This window comes from Ictidomys tridecemlineatus, chromosome 9, assembly GCF_052094955.1.
Source record: "Ictidomys tridecemlineatus isolate mIctTri1 chromosome 9, mIctTri1.hap1, whole genome shotgun sequence".
Lineage (NCBI taxonomy): Eukaryota > Metazoa > Chordata > Mammalia > Rodentia > Sciuridae > Ictidomys > Ictidomys tridecemlineatus.
In genome coordinates, this window is record NC_135485.1 from 131,275,988 (window position 1) to 131,299,150 (window position 23,163).

At 38.4% G+C, this 23,163-nt stretch overlaps 1 protein-coding gene across 13 annotated transcripts in view; it reads left to right on the top strand.

The window, feature by feature from the left end:
• Inpp4b (inositol polyphosphate-4-phosphatase type II B) overlaps positions 1–23,163 on the top strand; it is a 750,819-nt gene that overhangs the window by 648,429 nt on the left and 79,227 nt on the right. For all 13 annotated transcript variants that reach the window (XM_021727898.3, XM_040293274.2, XM_021727894.3 and 10 more), the window contains 4 exons: positions 15,641–15,813; positions 16,935–17,058; positions 18,082–18,199; positions 22,957–23,097. In XM_021727898.3, coding sequence (XP_021583573.2) covers positions 15,641–15,813; positions 16,935–17,058; positions 18,082–18,199; positions 22,957–23,097 — 556 coding nt within the window. The remainder of the gene's footprint in view (positions 1–15,640; positions 15,814–16,934; positions 17,059–18,081; positions 18,200–22,956; positions 23,098–23,163) is intronic.

Genomic DNA, 23,163 nt, shown 5'->3' on the forward strand with positions numbered 1-23,163 from the left:
CTTCTGTGTCCTTTTGATGATTTGCTCTCTCCCATTGTTTAGTCCTTCACTTTCAGTCTTCATTCTTCCTTTACTTTCTCACTTTCTCTACTCCCTTCCTTATCATAGGTGCTCCAGGCTCATCTTGCATTTCTGAGATCCAGGCCCACCCACTTTCCAGGGAACCTTAGTTTCTTTCAATGGAGAACAGCAGTTAGAAACCCGCACCTGAGCCTGTAGGCATTTTGTTACTTCTTTGAAGAAACAGGTGCTCTAACTTCCAGGGTCTACAATCACCTTCAGACTCATCTTCCCAGCCTTAAATAGTTTCACGGGCTTCATGCTATTTTGGGTGAAAGTTACCGTAACTTCTGCTTTTCTGTGAAGTTGACATTGTATAACTTATTGCTGTATTTCAAAATATTGTTCTTATGATACAGTCTATTTCTTTAATACTATTATATGTATCCTCATCCCCTTGCCATGGTGGAAAATCCTTCATGCTTTCCCTTGTTTACAATTAATTAGTGAACTGATGGAGTGTTTTGAGTCATCTAGTATTTATTATAATAGATGATGTGATAAGTGATAAATATTGTTAGGCTTTTATTTTTTATGATGATGATGATGATGATGATGATGATGATGATGATGAGTGTTTTACTGGGGATTGAATCCAGGAATACTCTACCACTGAGCTACATCACCAGACCTTTTTACTTCTTGTTATTCCATCATGAGACAGGGCCTGGCTAAATTGGCAAGGCTGACCTTGAACTTGCAGTCCTCCTGTCTCAGCGTCTGGGGTCACTGGGATTGTAGGTATGCACCATGGAACCTGGCATATTAGGCATTTTTGCACCATCATTATTAAGGAGTCTTCATATTATATCATTTCTTGTTTTGTTTTTCCTTTACAGATTAAGTTCTGCAAGTAATTCTAATAAATTTCTTGAATTTTATGTTATGTACAGTTATACTATCTTTTGTATTGGAATATATATCTAAATCTTATAGGGTAAATCAAACTTATACTAGTTTTTCTTTCTTCAAACCCTCCGTTATTTTTACGTTTTAGCTGTATTTGTGTTTGTTTTGCTGTTTTATATTTTACATGGCTACACGGTGGTCTTGTGAATTATCACTATGTTTATCCATTTTCTTATGCTCCTCTCTGACCTATAAATATTCCTCATCAGGTTGTAGATTTTTCTTGTTATGGTATATTAATTTAATAGTATTTTAAATTTGTAGTTTGAAAGATTTCTGCTTGTTTATTTTGGAACCAGAATGTTATATCTTTTGATTGCTTAATAAATTTCTTTTCAGCATGAATGCATATAGTGGTGAGAGAAGTAAAACTTTCCCGACTGTTTTGAACACAAATAATGGAATAGCCATTCCAAACATCTATAGCATGTGTGTGCCTAGTGAACACAGATTGTTCTTATATTTTCAATACACGTAAACACGTTTATGGGCATCTGTTGTATATGTAGAATCACTTGCCTTAAATTTCACGATAAATTGAGAACTCAAAGATTAAATCAGATAATATTAAAATCTTAGATTTGATGTGGTCTTAAAGACTATGTAATGAGACCTCCTAAATTATGTAAAGAAGCTTGCCCAGAATATCTCTGCCGGTTTTCACCTAGCCTCTAATGCACATCTCCAGTCTTGAAACCATTTTTATTTTTTTAGGCAGCAAGCTTCAGACATTGATCCAATTATGTTTTCTTAAATTTCTCCCACTGACCCAAATGTAATCCTTTGCAATAAACAGGAGAAACTTACTTTTCTTTTCCCAAATTAAGCCTAACTCATATTGTGTCCTTTTGAATTCTCAATGTCTGTGAGATTTTTCAAAGAAATAGACTCAAAATGCATCCAGTAGTTGCTTTTCTCAGACCCTTTATAGTTTGAGAAGTCCCCAGAATTAAACCCAGTGGCTAATAACTACAGAGCAACTCGGGAAGTCCACCTCCCTACTTTAGCTACTATTAATATTATGATACCTAAGCTCTCATTAGCTTTTGGAAAACAACGTTTTGGTAGTAATTCTGTTGGTGTCCATAATTCTGCTAAACTTGACTCATCCTGCTCATCCTTCATTATCAAACAACATATAAGCACCACTCTACACGGGACTTTGTGAAATATTAGTGGCACAAGGAGATTAAGACAGCTTATCTCAATTCTACTGAAGAGATGGATGTCTAAACCCATGACTACAGTATAAAACACTTTTGAGTACACTTTAATAAATATCTGTTTCTTTCATCCATCATTTCTACTGTCCTACTCAGACTTATTTCATTCACATTTTATACACATTTCCTGTCCATTCATAAAAGTAATAGATAAAAATGATGGGAAAACAGAGCTAATACAGGTCCTTGAGGCACAACATGAAAAAGAACTATGTGCATTCAAATGCACTTGTTAATCCCTGCCCTTCGGGTATGTGTGTTCAGTCAGCTGTGTATGCAGCCATGGCTTCTATTGCATGGCCTGCATTTCTCCATCTTTCATAAGCATATCATGATCTATTCTGTGAAAGGCCAAATACCTTATGCCATTCAATTCTTCTTCCTAATCTACCCAGCTGTAAGCCCTGTCAGAAAGGAGATGAAACTCCAGTGACATAATTTTCATTTATGAGCTCATGCTGGCTTCAAGTCGTCACTATTTTCTCTCTCAAAGGAGGTAAATGTCCATGCAGATCACAGAATCAATTCACTTATCACTGCTTAGAATTCACTTCTAGTTCCTTGGTACTAATGTTCCTTACTACTTCATAATTCTCTTAACTTGCAAAGCACTTTCCACATTCCCTCTGGGATCTGAGGTTTCACTATATTTATTTAATTTTATTCTGGCTGACTCCAGTTAACATAGTTGTCTGACGACTACCAGGGATTTGGCAGTAATATATCAATAGTCATCAAGAGCTTATGAATGCCAAAGATTAGTCATTTGAAAAATGCAAGATAGGGAAAAATTGAAGGTTTAAGCAAATCACTCCTCTGTTCCATATTTCGTCTTTGATTGCACAGATGAGCTTTTTGTCTAACATACTTGAAATAATTAAAGGATAGATTTATATATCACAATATATATTTATATATTTCAAGCATTAAACATTTTTTCTGAGTTTGAAAAGGAAGATAAAGATCCTTTCCTTCATTCAATAAAGTGTTGTCCAGCATCTACCCTATTTCATGTACTGTATTCATAAACATTCAACCATAGCCCTGTTTATGCAGTCTCCTGTGTGAGCAAGTTGTATTTGAAAGGAATTATCCAAGTTAAATGTCTTCTAAAGATAGAATTGATAAGATAAAGGACTTAGGATAGTACGTGTACATTTGAGAGGCATCAACATGTAGGCAGAATAAACTGAATAAAATATAAAGAGAAAGAATAGGAAACTATGAGCAAAATTCATTAAAAAAGAGCCCCAGGTTTGGGGATCACCCTCAGCTCAAGTGTGGGAAGCTTCAAGGGATGAAAGTCAAGTGCAGTTTGGATATTACAAAAGGGTATAAAAAGAGCTATAATAATTTTATTTACAGCTCACACTTGCTGTGCTCACATTTGTGTAACAAAACACTTTTCTAAGACTTCTCTCCCTTCCTCCTTTGTCATGACCCACCTGGAGGAGGTTCTGTTTTTATCCTCATTTTATAGGAAAGGAAGTTGAATACTGTGGCTGAAAGCACAGAGCTGGTAGGCATCTCAATATGGATTTTAATTCACTTAGAGTGATTCCTGATAGAATTTATCAAAAAGAACCCAAGTCCTCATATGTCCATTGGGAAAAGGAGTGCTTAAATTTCAAGAGCAGTTTTGCATATGAATTGACTTGTCTTTATTTTTGCCCTTGATATTTTAATGGACTTACTTTCTCAGTCACCTCTGATGCTTCACTTGTTTGCTTAATTTTCTTACTTCTGATAAGCACTCAAATTCCTTTACCCTGGCTTTACCATGCCTTGACTTCTTCTGCTATTCATCTTGCCTCCTCCATGTTCATGCTCAGGCACATTGAACTGTGTAGATCTCTCCTTGTGCTTCTTACTCCTAGACCTTCAAAAGTTGCCCTTCTCCACCTCCCTTAAGCCCGAACCTCACATCCTTGTGGCACCTTCGCTCAGCTGGCTCTGTGGGACCAATGTTGTTGCCCATGACCTCTTGCTCACTAGAACTGTTTGCTCTGGGCATAATGCTCTAAGTTACCATCTTGAAAATTCTAGTAATTCTATCTTTGCATTTGTGTTTTGTTGTCAGTCAAGCCAGGACCTGGGAGTTGAAGCTTTGACTCACATATATTTCTACCACTCCTCATAATTGGAGGGATTCTCCAATGTCTGCCCTGTCCCCCCATCCCCATTTCAGCCAATGACTGCTTCTCACTCCCACTAACCATGGAGCCTAGGAATGGTACTGGAGAGCCAGGATCAGACTGGAGCTCTTTGAGGCTCTGAACTCACATAGGCCCATGAACAAAGCAATGTGATATGAAAGAGTAAGTTAAAATCACCCACCACCATGTCAGGTGGGTAGTTACACCACTGAGAAAGGAAAAGCCTTGTTTACTGCCTTTTGAATAGGATTCTGCACTTCTATTTTTCACTGAATTCTTCTGATTCTGTAGTCATACCTTCTTCAGGGATTGCAGGCACAAGGGCCTGCAAGCATCATTCAAGATAGTAAGAATGAGTCCAGGAGAGGGATTGAAACTAGAGCAAACTAAAGAATATAGATTCCTGCAAATGAGGCCACCACGTCAGCCCCAGCCCATAATTTCCACTGGGGAACATGGAACTGAAGTCATTATCTCTCTGATTTTTGAGTAAAACTGAATTTTTATGTGAAATATCCCAATATTCAAAGGGTTAAATTGATCAAAACATGGTAAAACCCAGGCCAGAAAAGACTGGCTTTGGGGCCATTCCTTTGAAACCTATGAATATGATTTATCGTGCATAATATTTTTGATGTTATCTCCCCTACTAGACATGACTCTCTCTGAGAAAATATGCCAAGTCTCTTTTTTAAAATATTTATTTATTTATGTATCTTTAGTTTTAGGTGGATATATTAGTTTGTTTTTATATGATGCTGAGGATCTAACCCAGTGTCTCATGCATGCTAGGCGAGCACTCTACCACTGGGCCACCATCCCAGCCCCAAGTCTTTATGATTAGCTGGAATCTCCAAAGTCTAATATACTTGTTGACAAATGATAGGGACCCAACATAGTGGAAGAAAGACCTAGTCAACTTGATTGAGGACTGCTATCCACCAGAATGCTTAAGCAGTTTGTCCTGATGTTTTCAAGTGACTTCTTCAATGTATAGGCACATTGATGCACACAAGTGTAATTGCTAATATCCTCAGAACTTATCCTTAACATTAGATATTATTATTTCAGTGCTTTTATAAAATGCAAAGATGTAAATATAAAGCATCATTTTCTTCAAAGGCTTTAGATGTCAATTTTCCTGAATTCCACGAATTTCTACACATTCATGTTTAGAATTTTGGGGAAAAGAGAGATGAATGGGTTAGTCTTTTAAAAACTAACAGTTTACCAGGTGAAACAACTTTTAAAGTGTATCTATAATTTTAAAAAAATTGGTAAATAGATGTTTTGGTCACCTTTTTGCTGCTGTGACTAAAGGACCCAACCAGAACAACTGTAGAGGAGGAAGAGTTTATTTGAGGGTCCACGGTTTTGGAGGTCTGGTCCTTAGAAGTCCTACTCATTCCTAGGAGCTCCAGGTGAGGCGGGATATCATGGTGGAAGAGTGTGGCAGGAAAAAGCAGCTCACATGTTGATCAGAAAGCAGAGGGAGGGAGGGAGGGAGAGAGAGAGACTCCACTCGCCAGATACAAATATATACCCCATTTCTCACCTCCTCCAGCCACACCCTACCACTTCAGTTACCACCCAGTTAATCCTATTAGAGGATTAAATCACTTATTGGTTAAGACTCATAAAACCCAATCATTTCTCCTTTGACCCTTATTGCATTGTCCTACGTGTAAGCTTTTGGGGGACACTTTCCATCCAAACCATAATAATAGATAATCCAAAGCACCATAGATTTTTATTAAACATGCATAAATAACATTTTACATTATGACCTTTTTAATGACCACTCTTATCAGGAATCTATTTTTTTCCTTAAAAATCAGGCAATGAATTGTGATGGATGTAACAGAGCAGTGTGGGCCTCCGAGGCAGTATCCTTGGCATGTTCACAGTTTGGGGCTTGTTTGATCACATGGCCTTTAACAAGTCATTTAAACTCTCAGAGCATCCGTTTCTTTTAAAGGAAGATCAATATTATCTAAAAATTGGTAAGGAATCTTTCAGTCCTAAAGTTTTGTGATGGTAAGGGAGATGCTAAATTCTTAACAGTCATTTTGTCTGTGTTTTTTTGTTCATAAAACAATGAACAAAATAAATCAAATGCTTACCTTCCTGAAGCGTAATTGTTTTTAGCAGGGAAAAAAAAGCATTTAAAAATAACAGGGCCTTATATAACATGTTGACGGTGACAGATGCTTTGGGAAAAAACACAGAGTAAAGCATGAGGGTTTTGGAGTGATGGCATGGGCCAGGGATTGCCCATCAGTGGCACAGTAGGCTTTGTTTGCAAGTTGACATTTTCAGGAGAGAAGCAAAGAGGAGAGGGAGGGAGCCATGTGGACATCTTGGAGAATAATGGATTGGATATAGAAGACAGTTTGTGCACACATGTTCCTGCCATATTCAGGAAATAGCAAGAAAGCCTGTTTGGTTCAAATAAGAATATGAAGAATATGAAGCAGACAGAAGAGAAGATGAAGTTAGGAGATAGTTTTGGGGAACAATCATATAGGAGTTTTGTGCAGATGTTGGCTTTTACCCCAAGAAAAATGGGGAGGAATTGGAGGGTTTTGAGCAGAAGATTAACCCAATTTAACTTCAATTAGCACCTGGTCTATTGTGTTCAGATCAGACTGCAGATGGAAAGGTATGGACCATTAGAAAGCGGATGCAGTGTATGTAGGTGAGGCACAAGATGGGTGTGGCCTAAGGAGGAGGTCGTGAGCTCTCTGTTTATTTTGAGGGTGAATCCAAGAGAGTTTTTTGATGGGAGAGTGAGAGAAAAAACGTCAAGGATAACTCAACAATTTTTGACTGGCAAATGGAAGGCTGAGAGGGCTATGTATTAGTTGAAGAAGACTCTGAATAGAGAAGGCCTTCTAACAAGTGACTTAGAAACTCATTTTGAACAGGTTAACTTTGACGTGGAGATATCAAGTAAGCAGCGAGATATAAAAATCTATAGTTTCTGATAAATGTTCAGGCTAAGGATGTTAATTTAGAAAAATCTTGACAAATAGATAGTAATTAAAGCCAGGAGACTGAATAATATCAATAAATGATTTGATGTATATAGAAAAGGCAAATAACCTACAGACTATAGCTGGGGATATCTCAATATTAAAAGGTCAGAAAAAAGTGGAGGAACCATCAACTATTTGAATGAGGAGCAACCAGTGTGGTGGAAGGAATAACAAGAAAAATGGTGTTCTCGAAAGTGGGATTTGGTGGGTGAGTTCAAAGAAGCCTGAGAGGTGGAGTTTGGATTTAGCATTGTGGACAGTCTCTGGGGACATTGACAAGAGTGGCTTCAAACTCCAGGTGAATGAGTTGAGAGGGAGACGGAGAAAAGGAACAGGAAACAATGCCTATGGACAACACATTTGGGGAGTTTGATGAAAGGGAACAGACAGAGGTAGGGTAGAAGTTACTGAGGGAAATAGGGGCCACCCAGAGTTGTTTTTAGAGATAAGGAGATAAAATTGTGCCGAGGGGAAGGATCCCATGAGAAAAAGAAAATACGGATAATGCGAGAGGAGGGAGGGGAATTGCAGGAGTGATGCTCCTAAGCACGTAAGAAGGGCTGGTCCAAGCTAGAGAAGAAGTAGTCCATCGTGAGGAACAGGACAGAAGTAAGGGCATAATGGACCAACACTGGGAGGAAGGAAGATGCAGGGCAGCATGTAGAATTATGGTTACTTCCATTATTTTTAACCTAGAAGCTCATATTTATAGGTTGCTTAAGGTGTGCTAAATACTGTTTTGAAAATACTGCCTGCATGAACTCATTTGGTGTTCACGGCACTCATAGGAATAGTTCCACACAATTAATGGACTAGAAGGGGTGATAAAGTCCCCTGATGCCCCGCCATCCCCTACTCCAGTGGCACCCTGGGGCTCAACCCTGGTCGTCTGGCTTCAGAGCCTGCCTTCCTGACTTTTGTGATGCACTACCTCTGTTCTCCAGGAGGAAAAAAAAATAGAAAAAAAAAGCTGCTTCTTTAATCTTCCTCCATACAAATCATTTTTGCTATCACCTTTTTAACAAGAAGTTAAATTTTATCAGGCATGAACTTGTGGTACTCTACAATAATGTCATGAAAATCAGTTCCCTAGGTATCTCCTAAAGTTTACTATAGAATCATATGCGTATATTGAGATCCAAAATTACTTTTGAAAAATGACTTTGCTTTCCTATAAGCATGGGGATCGCTCACTGCCACAGGGAAACTGGTATAGATGGAGGAAATGGGAAATGGTGCCTGCTACCAGTGGACTTTGGTAACCTGAGAAATGTACGGTGCATATTACGTTCAGTTACTTGCCTACCTGTCAATATTTACAAGTTAAATCTCTGCACAAGATTTTCTAAGAAAAATTTTTGTAAAAATTAAAAAAAAATTGTTGTATTGTATTCCCCTGGCCTTGAAAGTTACTGGAAAAAATATTGCTTTCTCTTCTTCACTTTCCTCCTCTGGCTGCCTGTGCATCAGTTCTATCAGTATCATTCATATCCACTGCCTCTCTCTTCCATCCTTAGATGCTACACAGCATTTAAATGACCAGAACCATCTGATGCAGATGCATTGGTGACTTTAGGTAGCTCTGTAACTTGTGACCTATGGAGCTTGTTCTCCAGTACCCAGCCTGTTTGTGGGCCAGAGTCCTGAGATTACAGTTTATTTGAGGTCTACAGGAAAAAAATAAGCCCAGTGAATGTGAATCTTGACTCCTCCTGTTCCAGCACAACCTGAATTCAAAGCTTTTTGTCCTCCCACAAATACAGGGCTTGTTTGATTAATGGATTTAGTTCCTGGAAACTGTCTTAGCAGAATTTACTAAAGGCTTTCAACTTTGTGCTACAAAATGAGGAGTTCAAGCAGGATATTATTTGATGCACTTCCTTTGCTATTTTTCTAAGAGCAAGACTGGGAAGTTTTATGGCACTGTGTTTTCAGGCTGGCAGGGTTTAAACAAACAAGATGCCCTTGACATGAGGAAAGGTTTTCTTCTGTTTTTCTCATTGCAGTCTTCCTTGGGTTGGGCAGTACACTCATTTATAATACACGTGGAAGGTACCAAGAGCAGTCACTTACCCCAGTGGACAGTACAATGGTTTTATGTTACGGTACAACTGTGTCCTCTGTATCATACTCTTGTGACCTCTGTGGTAGAGTCAAAGGAAGCACAGCACCCTGTGCTGCCTCCTTCTAGGGTTACCATAACCCCTTTTTTCCATTTGCCGGGCCTGATGCCCATTCCTTCCGGACGTAGCCTTGCTTCTTAGCTGAGGCTCTTTGCATACATATCTGCACCATTCTGTTTTTCTGCTCACCCCATCCCTGTCCCCTCCCTATCCCTGTGTAGTTACAGTCCACATTTAGCTTTCCGTTTCTTTCCCTTGTCTATATGCTCAACATTGGCTTCATTTCATTCCTGCTTTCTCCGAGTCCTTGAGTTATCTCAGCCTCCTTCCAGTGCCCCTTACCGCTCCCTCTGGGCACTTTGTGGCATCTGTTTATGAGACTTGGCGTCACCAACCCAGGCGCTGCCCACACACTCTTCTTACAGAGCCTTCCTCTATGGTGTGGCCTCACCACCTTTCCTGAAATTTCTCCACACGTGGCTTCCTGAGTGGGACCAGCAAATGCCACACTCATGAGTGAACGTGGACTTGACAGAGATGAGTGGTCTTGCCTCTGCACTCCTACTCTTCCAGCTTGTCCTGACTCCCTCCCCACTGCTTTGCCACTTATCACACCCCTTGAGTTGCAGATATTACTTTCCATCTCATATTCCCTTCTCTTAAAGACTCAAGATTAGGGGTCGTGTGTTTCCACTATCAGTATCGCCATAGGACCTCATGCATAAGACATTCGGTTTGTCCAATGCCTGAGTTCTCACGTTGGCAGATAAAGAAGATGCTATGGTTTGAATCTTGAATGTCCTCAAAGGTGCATGGGCTAAAGGTTTGGTCCCCAGAGTGGAGCTATTGGAAGGAACCTTTAGGAGGTGGGGCCTAGACCTAGTGGGTAGGCCTTAAGTCACTGGAGATGTGCCCTTAAAGGGGACAGTTAGAATCTGGTCTTTTATCTTCCTGGACATGAAGTGAGTTGTTATCTCCGCCACACACTCCCTGCTGTTGCCATCTGGCAGTCCCACCAGAAGTCCAAAGTGATGGGTCTGCCTCATCCTGGACTGGAACCTCTAAACTATGGGACAAAATAATACCTTTCTCTCGATAAGTCAGTTACCTGAGTAAAACAGTAGACTTATGATTTGTTAAAATAGATAAAAGCAAGTTGCTTTTTCAGTTCTTGGGGGATCTGAATCAGGAGATGGATCATGAAGATAGGGAAAGAGTCAGGAGGGCTTAGTGGAGGGGGTTTTTAATGAGCAGCAAAATGTTCTAAGCAGCCCAGCCTCAGCAGGTGCTTTCCTTTCCCTGATTACTGGTGTGTCGTTAGCATAGTTTCTGTGCTCCATATCTCTGGAGATGACTGGGCATTCAGAGACTTCCTACGTGCAGGTATCTAGAGGCTATGACCAAAGCTGGCCACATGCATTTAACACACACAAAGAAGTGTAGCTCTAAACTATCTGCAGAGGAGGTCTCATCAGTAATTGACCCTTCTGTGTTCACCTTCATGAATTTTACAGTGATTTTCACATTGTAAAATTATACCTGCAAGAAAGGGCTATCGCTCAGGGGGACACCTACATCACCATATCTGGGTTGATATAAGGCATACACTAAAGTCAGCAATAACTCTGTGAACGGGTTGTCTATCTCCCCCATCCCACCCCTCAAACATGAACCTTTGTCATCTCTGAGCTAACCTGAGTTTGGATGTACAGTAAAACCCCCGTTGGCTGTGGATTTGGTCTGTGTCTACCTCAGAACATTGGGAGTGTTTTCACTCTCCTCTGAGGCAATTCTAATCATTTGGCTTCACAGTTGGTCATCTCCTTACCCAGGTGAATCTTCTAAACTGGGAGCATTTCTCCTCTTGTCTCTTTACATGAAGCCTAATGGATGTGCAATCTTTCAGCATTTCTTCTTCCTCTGTCTGAAAAGTTGTGATAACAATTATGACGTAGGGCTACAAGCTTTTGTGAAGTTAATTATTTTAAGTGAGGAAAGAAGATCAAACACCTGAGAAGAAAATGGCTTAGAAATTGGAAAGAAGGTATTCCGCTCTGCTACAGTTGGTTGATATTTGGCTCTTTTATTTTTCTCCTGAGCAATGTAAGAGCCATTGAGCTCAGAGGATGGGAACATCCTGTACAGAAAATAGATGGTGTGTGGAGGAGGAGAGGGGGCACCCGGCAGTCATTCTTTGAATCCTTCAGTGAGCTTCACTTGAATATGTTAGAGCAGCGAGGAAAGGGCTAGAAGACAGAGCTCTGCTTGGATGGCTTCCAACTCCCTTTACAAAGCTCAGGAAAAGCTCAGCTAAGCCACATGCATTTTATGTTTTCCTGAGGAAAGACTCTGCTTGTTGGTCTCGGGGTTAAGGAGTCTCAGCAAGTTTTTATAGAGACACTAAAACATTCTCTTCATATTTTCCTCTGGCACTGAAAGGAGCCCAGGGGAGAGAATCACATTTAAGTGCCAGCTAGGCCGATGAGCTGTGTGAGAGGTTAGGTGAGGGGCAACCTCATGGTGTGTGCACCCTTAGCTGCCATATCACAAAATGTGTGTGTGTGTGTGTGTGTGTGTGTGTGATAAGTACAGAATCTTCGCTGAAACTGGAAGAAATTAAACTCTCAAGTGCGGCTTATGTGTGTTTCACAATTTCTGACTTTGATGAGATTGTGCAAAAATGAACACCATCTTCATCCTTACCAGATAAGGGATCGACCTGTTCATGTGTGACAGCGCAGCAGGAAGGATACGGACGGACAGACGTGAGGGACATGTCACAAGAGTCTCAAGACTGTCCAGAGCTGGAGCTTTCTTCTTTGTCCCCAGACATTTTCTTTTTAAAAGAAAGCAGCAGAATTTTCAGTTCTTTGTGCCAGTGATTTGGAATGTTCACCCGAGCAAGAAGACCATTTACGAACCGACTTCAGGCTCTCTTGGCCTGTCATACCCCATTGTGTTTATTTCAAAACCTGAGATTTTTTACCTAGAGAATGTTGCCAGAGAAGAAAACCTGTCAGTGTTGCAATTGGCATTTGTTGGTGCAGTTTTCCTTTATCTGCTGAACTTAGCTATTTCTTTTTCTAGAAAATTCTCATCTTTACCTTGCTCATTTACAGAGACAACTGCATAGGAGGCATAGTACTATCTTTTTTATTTATTTATTTTTTTAGTGCTGGGGATTGAACCCAGGGCCCTGTGCATGCGAGGCAAGCACTCTACCAACTGTGCTATGTCCCCAGCCCTGGCATAGTACTATCTTGAAGACATTATATCTTGTTCACATTCTTGTAATTTTCTCATTCATAATTAATATTTCTTATATAGTCATTTTCCTTACATTTTTGCCATATAAAGTATATATAATTATGCTAAATTGGGATACCAAAATATTGCTTATATCGGAAGTATCTAACATTGTTTATAGGTTTAGAGTATCAGTGCATTTCTTTGTTCCAGGTTTTTACCCCTCTTCTAGTGGGACTGCAAATCAGAATTAGTCTCATGGTCTTTCTCTCTGGTTATCCAATGACAATTTGTGATGAAAAGTCAACTGGCTAAAGAATCATGATTATGGATTTAGGAGTGAGGGAAGTAATATCCTAATGCTATTAAGGAAGTTTGCAAAGTTTCCTCTTTTAAAGACCATCAAGAAAAACCAATGGCTCTGTTTACTTTGAATTGTCAGTTAATATTTTTCAAGGGGAAAAAAGTAGACCCCTAAGTTAATTTTTAATTTTCAAACTAGAAGGGCTATATCTCGTTCATGACCAAGTTACTGCCCTCCAGACACAGGAAAATATGCTAGGTGCTTAAACAAAGGATCATGCTGTTTGGGGACTATGCAAGTGTCCAAAATAGTGGCAATCATTTCCTTGAATGGGATGAGTGACCAAGTACTTCTCCCTCAGCCTGATAGAGCAGCGCCACCTACTGCACAAAAGCCTGATTTTATGCTGAAGCCATCTTGAGCAGAAACTGATCTCTACACATACACACACACACACACACACACACACGCACACGCACACGCACACAGACACACGCACACACACACACAAATTGGTCCACAGGCTCTTATCTGCTAACATCTAATCTGGGTCAGTTGAAGTTTTTTTCCTACCATTTCTCTCTATATGTGTCTCAGTGTCCTCATTAGTATTGGAAGCAACATTAGAGAGAGACAGAAAGAGATACAATGCAAACAGGAAAAATGTAAAAATGCAGGCCATTCCCCAGTGGTGTCTACCGCTGTCTTTTCTTCTGAATATAATGATGCAACTCTATGTTCCACTTTCCACATAACAGTGATGTAAGAATTAATAGTCAATGCTTGTCTGAATTGAACCATTATTCATATTTCATCCTAGGTGTGTGTTCTTTATTAAATGGTTACAGATTTAATAGACATTTGTGAGTTCCCCTTTCTCCATTATTGTCATTCCTAGAATTATATGAAATGTACAATGTTTTAGCAATAATAACCCCAGCATTCCTAATGTTCTTTGTATTATGACATCACACAGGCATTTGCATAAAGCATTGATAAGAGCATATCTTTTTATTAAGTTAGAGTCATTAATTATCCTTTCAATTACTTAGGTTTATTTCATCTAGTCTATTACACCACAACATAAAATCAGCAAGTGGCAGGAGATGTGGTACAACAACGATCACGGTTCTTTTCATCATTCCCCGTAACTCTTTCAAGGTCTTCACTGGTTATCGACCACTCACATCATTCATGATGATGCTTCTCCTTTTGTGCTGAGAAGATCATATCATCTCAAACCTGCTCCATAATTAATTTTGCAGCATGTACTCCTTCATATTAAATTGTATTTGTCACCCTGGTGTTAATTTATTTGTATGTTAATGGGATGTCATACAGCCCAAAATTTATATTTGACTGTTGTCAGGGCTTTGCTCTCCAAACAAACTGAAATAGAATAGCACTTGGCTTTGGTATATGATGTAAAGTCATGAGTGTATAATTGATATATGTTAGAAATAGACACAAATAGCACAGATGGCTTCAGTTTTAATCCATATTTGAAGAAAAGCTGCGTGAATCCCTAATATTGTCAAAACTTGACTTTCTCAATCTTCTCTACATGTTAAGAAGCTTTTATTATATTTATTGTAACTTTACTCATTCAACTCAAGCATCTACTCCGTGCTAGGCACTGTGCTGGGTTCTCAGGATTCAGTGATTACAAAGTAAATTCCTTCCCCTCTGTGAACTCACTTTTTTGTAGAGGAAAACAATATGCAAGTGGTCCCAGCAGGGAGGGCCAGAAGCTGTGGGCACAGGAGGAAGTGAATGCCACCAGACTTCAAGGGCATGGGCAGGGGAGGAGGAGGAACTGAAGAGACTTCTAGAGGAGGGAGAGCCTAGGTGACATTTTCAGGGGTGAAAAAGAACTTGCCAGGCCAGTAAATATAGAAAGTGTTCTAGGAGGGGAGATAGGGTTTGCAGAATCACAGGTGTGAGAGCCTCGCAGTTTAAGGAGAATATGTTTTGCACTTCACTTGGGCTCGAGACTGCACACGAAGCTCTGAGAGATGGGATTGGACAGGCAGAAGAGACAACAGAGGATTCTTCATGAGTTTGGACTTTTTTTCTGAATGCTTTAATGATTTTTTTTTTAAGTAAGGAGACAAGAGTGAGTGATTGGCTTCAAACTGATCAGAAAGCTCCTAGCAACACTATAGAGAGCGGATTTGAGCAGACTAGGGCTGGGGGAAGGGGGATCAGTTAAGAAATAAGCAGGTTAGGGGAAACAGTTACACATGACAGAGCTAATTGAATGACTACCTATAGAATAAATTTCTGTTTCTAGCATATGAACAGTCTAATGGCATCTTCCACTAAGATACTGGCAGTGCCCAAGTTAGAGATGAGCATTCAGCCAAGGAGGCATGTGAGCGTGAGCAATACCTCCAATGAGGGAGATCCACAGGGTCGCTGGCTATAGACTTTTGGAGTTCAGGGGAGTCACTAGAATTAATCTTTAAATCTATTCTTTATGAACCCTTTACAGTATGTTTAATTGTGCTGAAAGAAATCATGAATAGGTTCTATGCACCGAGACCTCCCTTCATGTATCGCACTGTTCTGACTCCCGCAGAGGACTGGTATGAGCAGTTGAGCCCCCTGGTCCTGACCCTGAAGGACTGCATGGGAGAAGTGGTGAGCAGAGCCAAGCAGTCGCTGACCTTCGTGCTGCTCCAGGAGCTGGCCTGCAGCTTGCCCCAGTGCCTGACGCTCACTCTACGCAGAGACATCGTCTTCAGCCAAGCAGTAGGTGCCCGTTGTTCCCACAGAGCCGGGCTGCATGTGCACATCCTCTCTTTGATGAGGGTAGAATTATTCCTTTGGCAGTTTTATTTTTAAAGATCCTTTTTATTAAGGTTTAGACACCAATATTTTTTTTTCTTGTGATAGCTATGAGCAGAAAACCATGCAGACGCAGCTTAGGAAACCACCTTCAGTATTTCTTTGTGAAACACTGAGATGGCCAAGTCTCGTCCATTCCATTGACCAGGGCACAGAGACTGTGAAGAAGGGGTGACCTGTCTTTGTATTATGCTCTGGGGTCTGCTAACATGTCAGGGAAGGGACCTCTGCCTTGTACTGCAGGTGACAAGCTAGGAGTGGGCAAAGGGATCTCTTTACTCGGTTTCCCTATCCACTCCCAAGACAGGATTTCACTATAATCCTTATTTTGTTTATAAAATAAATTTTCAGGGCAGTAAGGCTTGAACCAGAGCTTGCCAGGACTAGCTCTTTTTCTGATAGAACCCCACTACTCCACCTCTTGCTGGTGCCATCCTTTTTCCCACCTGCCTCCACCCACAGGGTTGAGTCTTATAAACAGAAAACATGCAGAGAAGGAGACAAAAGGCCACCTTTTAAGCATTCCATTCAATGGGAGAATTTTAACCATTAAGCTATCTCGTGGCTGGTGCACAGCCAATGGTGCTAACCACACGTCAGGAATTATGCCCTACTCCCTATATAGTTCTTTATTGCGTCCTTTCAATGACTCTGTGAAATAATTGCCTCTATTCTGCATGTACAAATAATAATTAATTCAGTTTGGAAGTGCTAAGTAACTTTTTGTGGTTTTCTTGGTAGAAATCATATACATACATTTGAAAACAAACTCAAACTCCAAAAGCCATGTACTTACCCTTTTGTAATACTATCTTCCCCAAAACTTTCATACAGAGCCTTGCTAGATCAAAGACTACCAACTTATTTTATTATGTATCTATGTATGAAGACTAGTAACTTTGTTAGGATTTGTTAGAATTTTTAATTAAATCTGTGATGTCTTAAAAAGTCTAAACTATTTTAAAATTGAACTAATAAGATTGCTGACCCCAGTAAATTTCTTCAATGATTTTTTTTTTTTTTAGCTTGCTGGATTGGTTTGTGGTTTTATCATCAAATTACACACGAGTTTGCACGACCCCAACTTCTTGCAGCAGCTTCATACAGTGGGGTTGATAGTACAATATGAAGGACTGCTGAGCACATACAGTGAGTACTGTTTAGTACATGTTACCATGATATTTAGTACATCAACTTTTCAGAGAAGTATAAAAATAAGAAGTAAATCTTTATTGTGCCAAGTATTACAGAAATAATGTAATTTCTGGTTTTTACATTCTTTCACCTTGTAACTTACTTTGACATCCCATTATGTTTTGAAAATAGAATTATAGATTATTTCAAAGTAGACTCCTGAGAAGCCTTCTGGCTTTTTTTTTTTTAATATAAAAGGCTCTTTGCCAACATACTTTCAATCAGTAGATTTGAAAATCCTAATGCTGTAATATCTAGAACTACACTATTCATTACTAGGAGTCTCCAATGGATATGGAGCCCTTGAAATAGGCCTACTCCAAATCAATATATTCTAGATGTGCATCCCAATTTCAAAGATTAGTTTTTAAAAAGGGAAATTTTATATAGTTATTAAAAATTCTACATTAATTTTCAGTTAAAATGATATTTTGGCTATATTGGGTTCAATAACATATTAAAATTACTGTTACTTTTTTGTCTTATTTATAAATATGACTGACAGAAAATGTATAATAATATACATAGTGCATATTCTGTTTCTATTGGATAGAGATGATCCAGAATCCTACTTAACTCTCTCTTTCTCAGGCTTTCTTAGTTTGTGTATGTAGATACAAAGCTACCAGGGGCCTCGGGCAGTGGTGGGCAATTCAGTCTTCTCTGTGTATAGAAATCAGATATCAGTCCTGTCGATAAAAAGATGTGTCCAAATGATAGTTTGTTTTATAAAGGTTTTAAAATCTCTCTGTAGCCTCTGAACAAAAGTGTGCATTCTTCTTCCCTCCAGGGGAACATGGACTTCCAGAAAGTCCATTGAAAAGGTTCTTATTTGAGGAACAGTACGTGGAATAAATATGCCACCTTCAAAAACCCTTTCACTAAAATATTAGAACAAATTCCAGCAAGAAGGGGTAGTAGCTCGTGACCTTTTCTTTATAAGTATGTTTGTAAAGAGGCTCCTTTTTCTTTGTTTAGGTGATGAAATTGGAATGCTAGAGGACATGGCTGTTGGCATTTCCGACTTGAAGAAAGTAGCATTTAAAATAATAGAAGCCAAATCCAATGATGTCCTGCCAGTTATAACAGGAAGACGGTGAGTGTGACCGTTTCTTATAGACTGTGCTTTGTTTGGGATGTTGTATTTATTCCTGGAAAAGGAGCCTTGGAGAATTCAGATTTGGCTTGAGTTGTTTTCTTTTGTTCTATTTTCCTTTTTGGTGAAAAGTAAATACATATGATGTGACAGGGCAAGATCTTGAAAATCTTCTAGAGCCTTAAATGTTTGTAAATTGTAGTCAGGTGAGTCTGGTAATGCTTCTCCATGAAATATGAGAAATTTAAAATAATAGTGTGCATGAGAAGGAACATTTTCTCTTTATAGCTATCTAGTCTAAAGCTCTGGATGTTTTTACTTTTTCGGGAATCGTTCAGTTAATAGCTCCATAATTCTTGAGATGACTTTAAATTAAATTCAGTTAAAAGCAGCAACATTTTTAGGAAAGATATATTTCTATGTCAGGGGCATATACCACCATTTTTCTTAATTATTTTTGACAATTCGTTCTCAGGCTGTGAAATTTCCAAGAAGTGCTTTAAATATATAGCTTTGAAGGTCAGTATGTGATGGGCGAAATATCAGAAATAATTAAGAAAAATGATTGTGTGTAAAATAGACCTCTACTAGAAGACTTCTATCCCATAGTAAGTTGTTGCAATCAGAATTCCTTCAACTTTCAACTATTCTACTGTTAGCAGTTTTAAGTGCCACATGAGTTTATTTAAAGATTGAAATATTCTTTGGTCATAATGAAAACGTGAATGTACAAAAGGAAGAAAACTTTTCATGCTAGAGAAAAATGAAGAGGGGGCAATGTCTAAAATTAATACAAAATACATTTGTCTTCCTGTCTACAGTAAACATGTGATATTTAAAGTTTATTTGAAGGGTGCCCAGAGTCACACAGTTCGAAGATAGGTAACTATTTCTTACATATAAAGAGAGAGGAAAATAAAAAAGCCAATCCTCATCTTCATAAAACTGAAAATCTCATTTGGAGATTAATGCTTCATTTGCTATTCATTGGAAGAAAAAGGAATAAAATTGCCCATATACACACTTGGAAATAGTACAGCTCTGTATATTACCGTCAAGTTTACTGTCAAAAGTGAGAAGGTGATACTTTTCTCACAATTTATAAGGGACCCTTACCAGGGCGTTTGCAGATGAAGAGCAGAGGGCTTTTTCTGAGGACACTCCTCAAGCAGTATCTAAGTTCTCAAGTTGTCACAGAGATGGGAGCAGCCCCACCCCACCCAATGACAGCATGGGTAGCTTGGCGAATCCTGCAATTGGGAGGAGTCATCTCAAACCACCATGTTAGGACTAAGGGACTCCATCAAAGGCATACAACAATTTTAGAAGCAGTTATTCGTGAAAAGGTAGGAAATAATGGACAGAGGCAGTGGGGATCTGAGGTGCTTTTCCTGAGAGCTGCTCCCACCAGGCAGAACTGCCCTCTCTCAGTTTCACCAGGACAAAGCCCATTCACTAACCTTTTGGGCTTCACTGTCCTGGAGATGACTTCATTTGCACTGGAGAACAGGAAAAAGCACAGTCTTGAAAACTGTTAGAAACAACAGTGATTTACAGTAGAATCATTACAGTAGAATCATAAAGAATAAATAGGAATCAATTAAACAGGTTTATCTAGGAAGTGTTTACGAAACACACAAAACAATTACTGAGAGAAATTAATATGATACAGTTATAATGGAGAGACAGTCTGTGCTCAATGTTTGGAAGACTCAATATTGTTTAGATGGCATTTGGATCTATATAGATTTAGTATAATTTCTGTCTAAATCTCAGGAGTCTTTTTTTACAGAAATTGGCAGACTTAAAATTTAATGTAAATGAAAATGACCCAGAATACTCCTCAAAATTTGTATGGAGGGTTTATATTTTCTGGTTTCAGAATTTTCAATAACACTATAATAATCGAGACAGTATAGTTCTGGTCTAAGTATCTGTATACATAGGTTATCAGAACAGAATTTGGAGTCCAAAAATAAACTCTCATATTTAGAGTCAATTGATTTTCAAGAAATATAACTTAATGGTGAGTGTAGAATCTTTTCAAAAATGATACTGTAGCAATTGGCTATCTACATGCAAATACAAGAATTTGAACCCACATACAAAAATTAACCCATGTAGATCTAAAAATATAAGCTAAAACCATGAAACTTCTAGGAGAAAATATTTATAAGTTGGCTTACTAATGAGTTCTTTAGACACAAAAATCAAGGTGCATCAAAGAAAAAACAGATAATAGGACTTTATCAAAATAGTAAACTTTGAAGCATCAAAGATATCATTAAGTGAATGAAAATACAAGTCACCGACTGAAAAACATGAAAATCATATATTTGAAAAGAACTTGTTCCCAAAATATTTAGAGATAGCTTGTATCTCAATAAAAATGAAAGAAAAGAAACCCTAATTTAAAAATGGGCAAAAATTTGAATAGATATTTCATCAAATACATTTTATGAATGGTTTGTAGCACATGAAAACATACTTAACATCATTAATCATTAGGAGAATGGAATTAAAACCACAGTTAGTTACCAGTTTACTCACACTAGAATCATCATAATCAAAAAGTCAGATAATAACAGGTGTTGATAAAGACATGTAAAACCTAGAATGTTCATACATTATTGGTGGAAATGTAAAACGGTACACCACTTTGGAAATAAGCAGTTTCTCGCAGAGTTAAGTATGAACTCGTAGGTGTATATACCCATAAGAAGACAAAGTTTTTATTCAAACAAAAAAAATTTTGCTGGAATGTTCACAGCTGCATTATTCCTAATAGCCCAAATCATGAAAATATCCCAAATTTCCATCAACTAATGACAACATCGGCACATTGTGTTATAGTGTATCTATAAAGTAGAATGCTATTTAGTAATAAGAAACAAACTGCTGGTGTACACTATGATGTGGGTAACATCAAAAACATTATGCTAAGTGAAAAAGCCAGATGGAAAAGTCTACCCATTGTATGAAACCATTCATAGGAAATATGTAGAAAAATAAACTCTGTAGAGACTTCCTAAGGCTGGCAGTCAGGGGGGATTGACAGGCATGAAAGATCCATTTAAGGTGATGGAAATGTTCTAAAACTGGATTATGGTTATGGTTGTACAACTCAGTAAACCTGTTAAAGCTCTGGATTATGTTATTAAATGTATGCATTTATGTCAATTGTATCTTAAGCTAATACAAAGTTATCACAGAAAATTTACATAAAGCGTGTCACCTTCAGAGCAACTTGCACATGTGTACTGTCTCATTGATGCTTAAATATTCTTGGAAGATTTGAAATAAACCCCATCCCTCTGTTAGCCATGCCATTCTAAGGAGGGCTGGAAGCAATTAAACAAAGAGCAATAAGGTGTCCATCCATCTGAAGGTAATGTTAACATCCATATTTGCTCGATTGATGGTGATTCCCAATTCTCTTTCATAGCTAGAAAGTCTTTACATTTCCACTCGCAATTCACGCTATATCAGAAGACAACAAACTTCAAAGTATGCGAGGAACTACTCTTGCTGAGCATATTTTATGAATAATGATTAAAGGTTATTTTTAAAAAACGTTTTATTAATGTACTATAGTTGTAAGTAATATTGGGATTCATTGTTACATATTTGTACCTGCACACAATATAACGACATAATTTGGCCAATATCATTCCCCAGTATTTCCCCTTTCCCTCCTCTCCTCTTCTCCCTCATCCTGGTCCCTTTCCTCTGTTCTACTGATCTCCCTTCAATTTTCATGAAAATTTCCCTCCCATCTTTCTTTGTCTTTATTCTCTCTAAGCTCCACATATGATAGAAAACATGCAATCCTTGACTTGCAGAGTTTGTTTTATTTCACCTAATATAATGTCCTCAAGTTTCATCCATTTTCCTGAAAATGACATAATTTCAATCTTTTTCAATCTTTTTATGGCTGAATAAAACTTCATTGTGTACATATACCACGTTTTTTTTTTTAATCCATTCATCCACTGACTGACACCTAGGCTAGTTTCATAGTTTAACTATTATGAATTGTGTTCCAATATCATGGATATGCATGTATCACTACAGTATAATGACTTTAATTCTTCAGTATAAATATCAAGGAGTGGTATAATGGGTTATGTGATAGTTCTATTCCTAGTGTTTTGAGGACCCTCCATACTGATTTCCATAGTGATAATGTTTAATAAAGACTTCCAATGAAAATATGCCTGTGGTATGTGAATGTTGCAAAATGATCAAGACTCTCAAAGGTTACACCTTAAATAATTAAACCATTTCATTTCCACTAGGCTATCACGAACAGGGTTTATCAATAATAATCATGATTGAGCTGTGCCAAAAAAAAATTACAAATGATTTGGTTCATCAGACTAAACTATGCTGAAAATATCCAATATCCATAGTTCAATTACTTTCTTTATTTTGGGAACTGATGAGATTTTAAAAATAACTCAAGAAAACAAATACCATGACCATATCTAAGCACATAGCCCTGGGGGTTAAAAAATAAACTAAATATTCTTCCTTTCCTGATGGAGCTCAGAGTAATGTAGAGAAATCAAACATGGAAACAAATATTTGCAATTCTCTGTGCCAAGCAATTTGGTGAGGATATGAAAGGAGGCTTCTTGAAAGAACAATAGAAAATAAGCAGACAAAACCCTAAATCCAGGCTACATTCCAATGAATCTACAATAATCTGAAACACGAAATAAGCCATGCTTCCTCCCTGTCCTTTCCTTCTGCAGTGAACACTATGTGGTAGAGGTCAAGCTTCCAACTGGAATGTTTGAGTCGCTACCTGCACAGATTAAAGAAGGACAGTTACTCCGTGTGCATCCAGTACTTTTTAATGTTGGGATCAATGAACAACAAACTCTTGCTGAGAGGTAAGCTTCAGGTACAAGGTTGATTTCAGTTGTTCTTTTTTCCTTTTTAGGCTATGTGGGGAAATC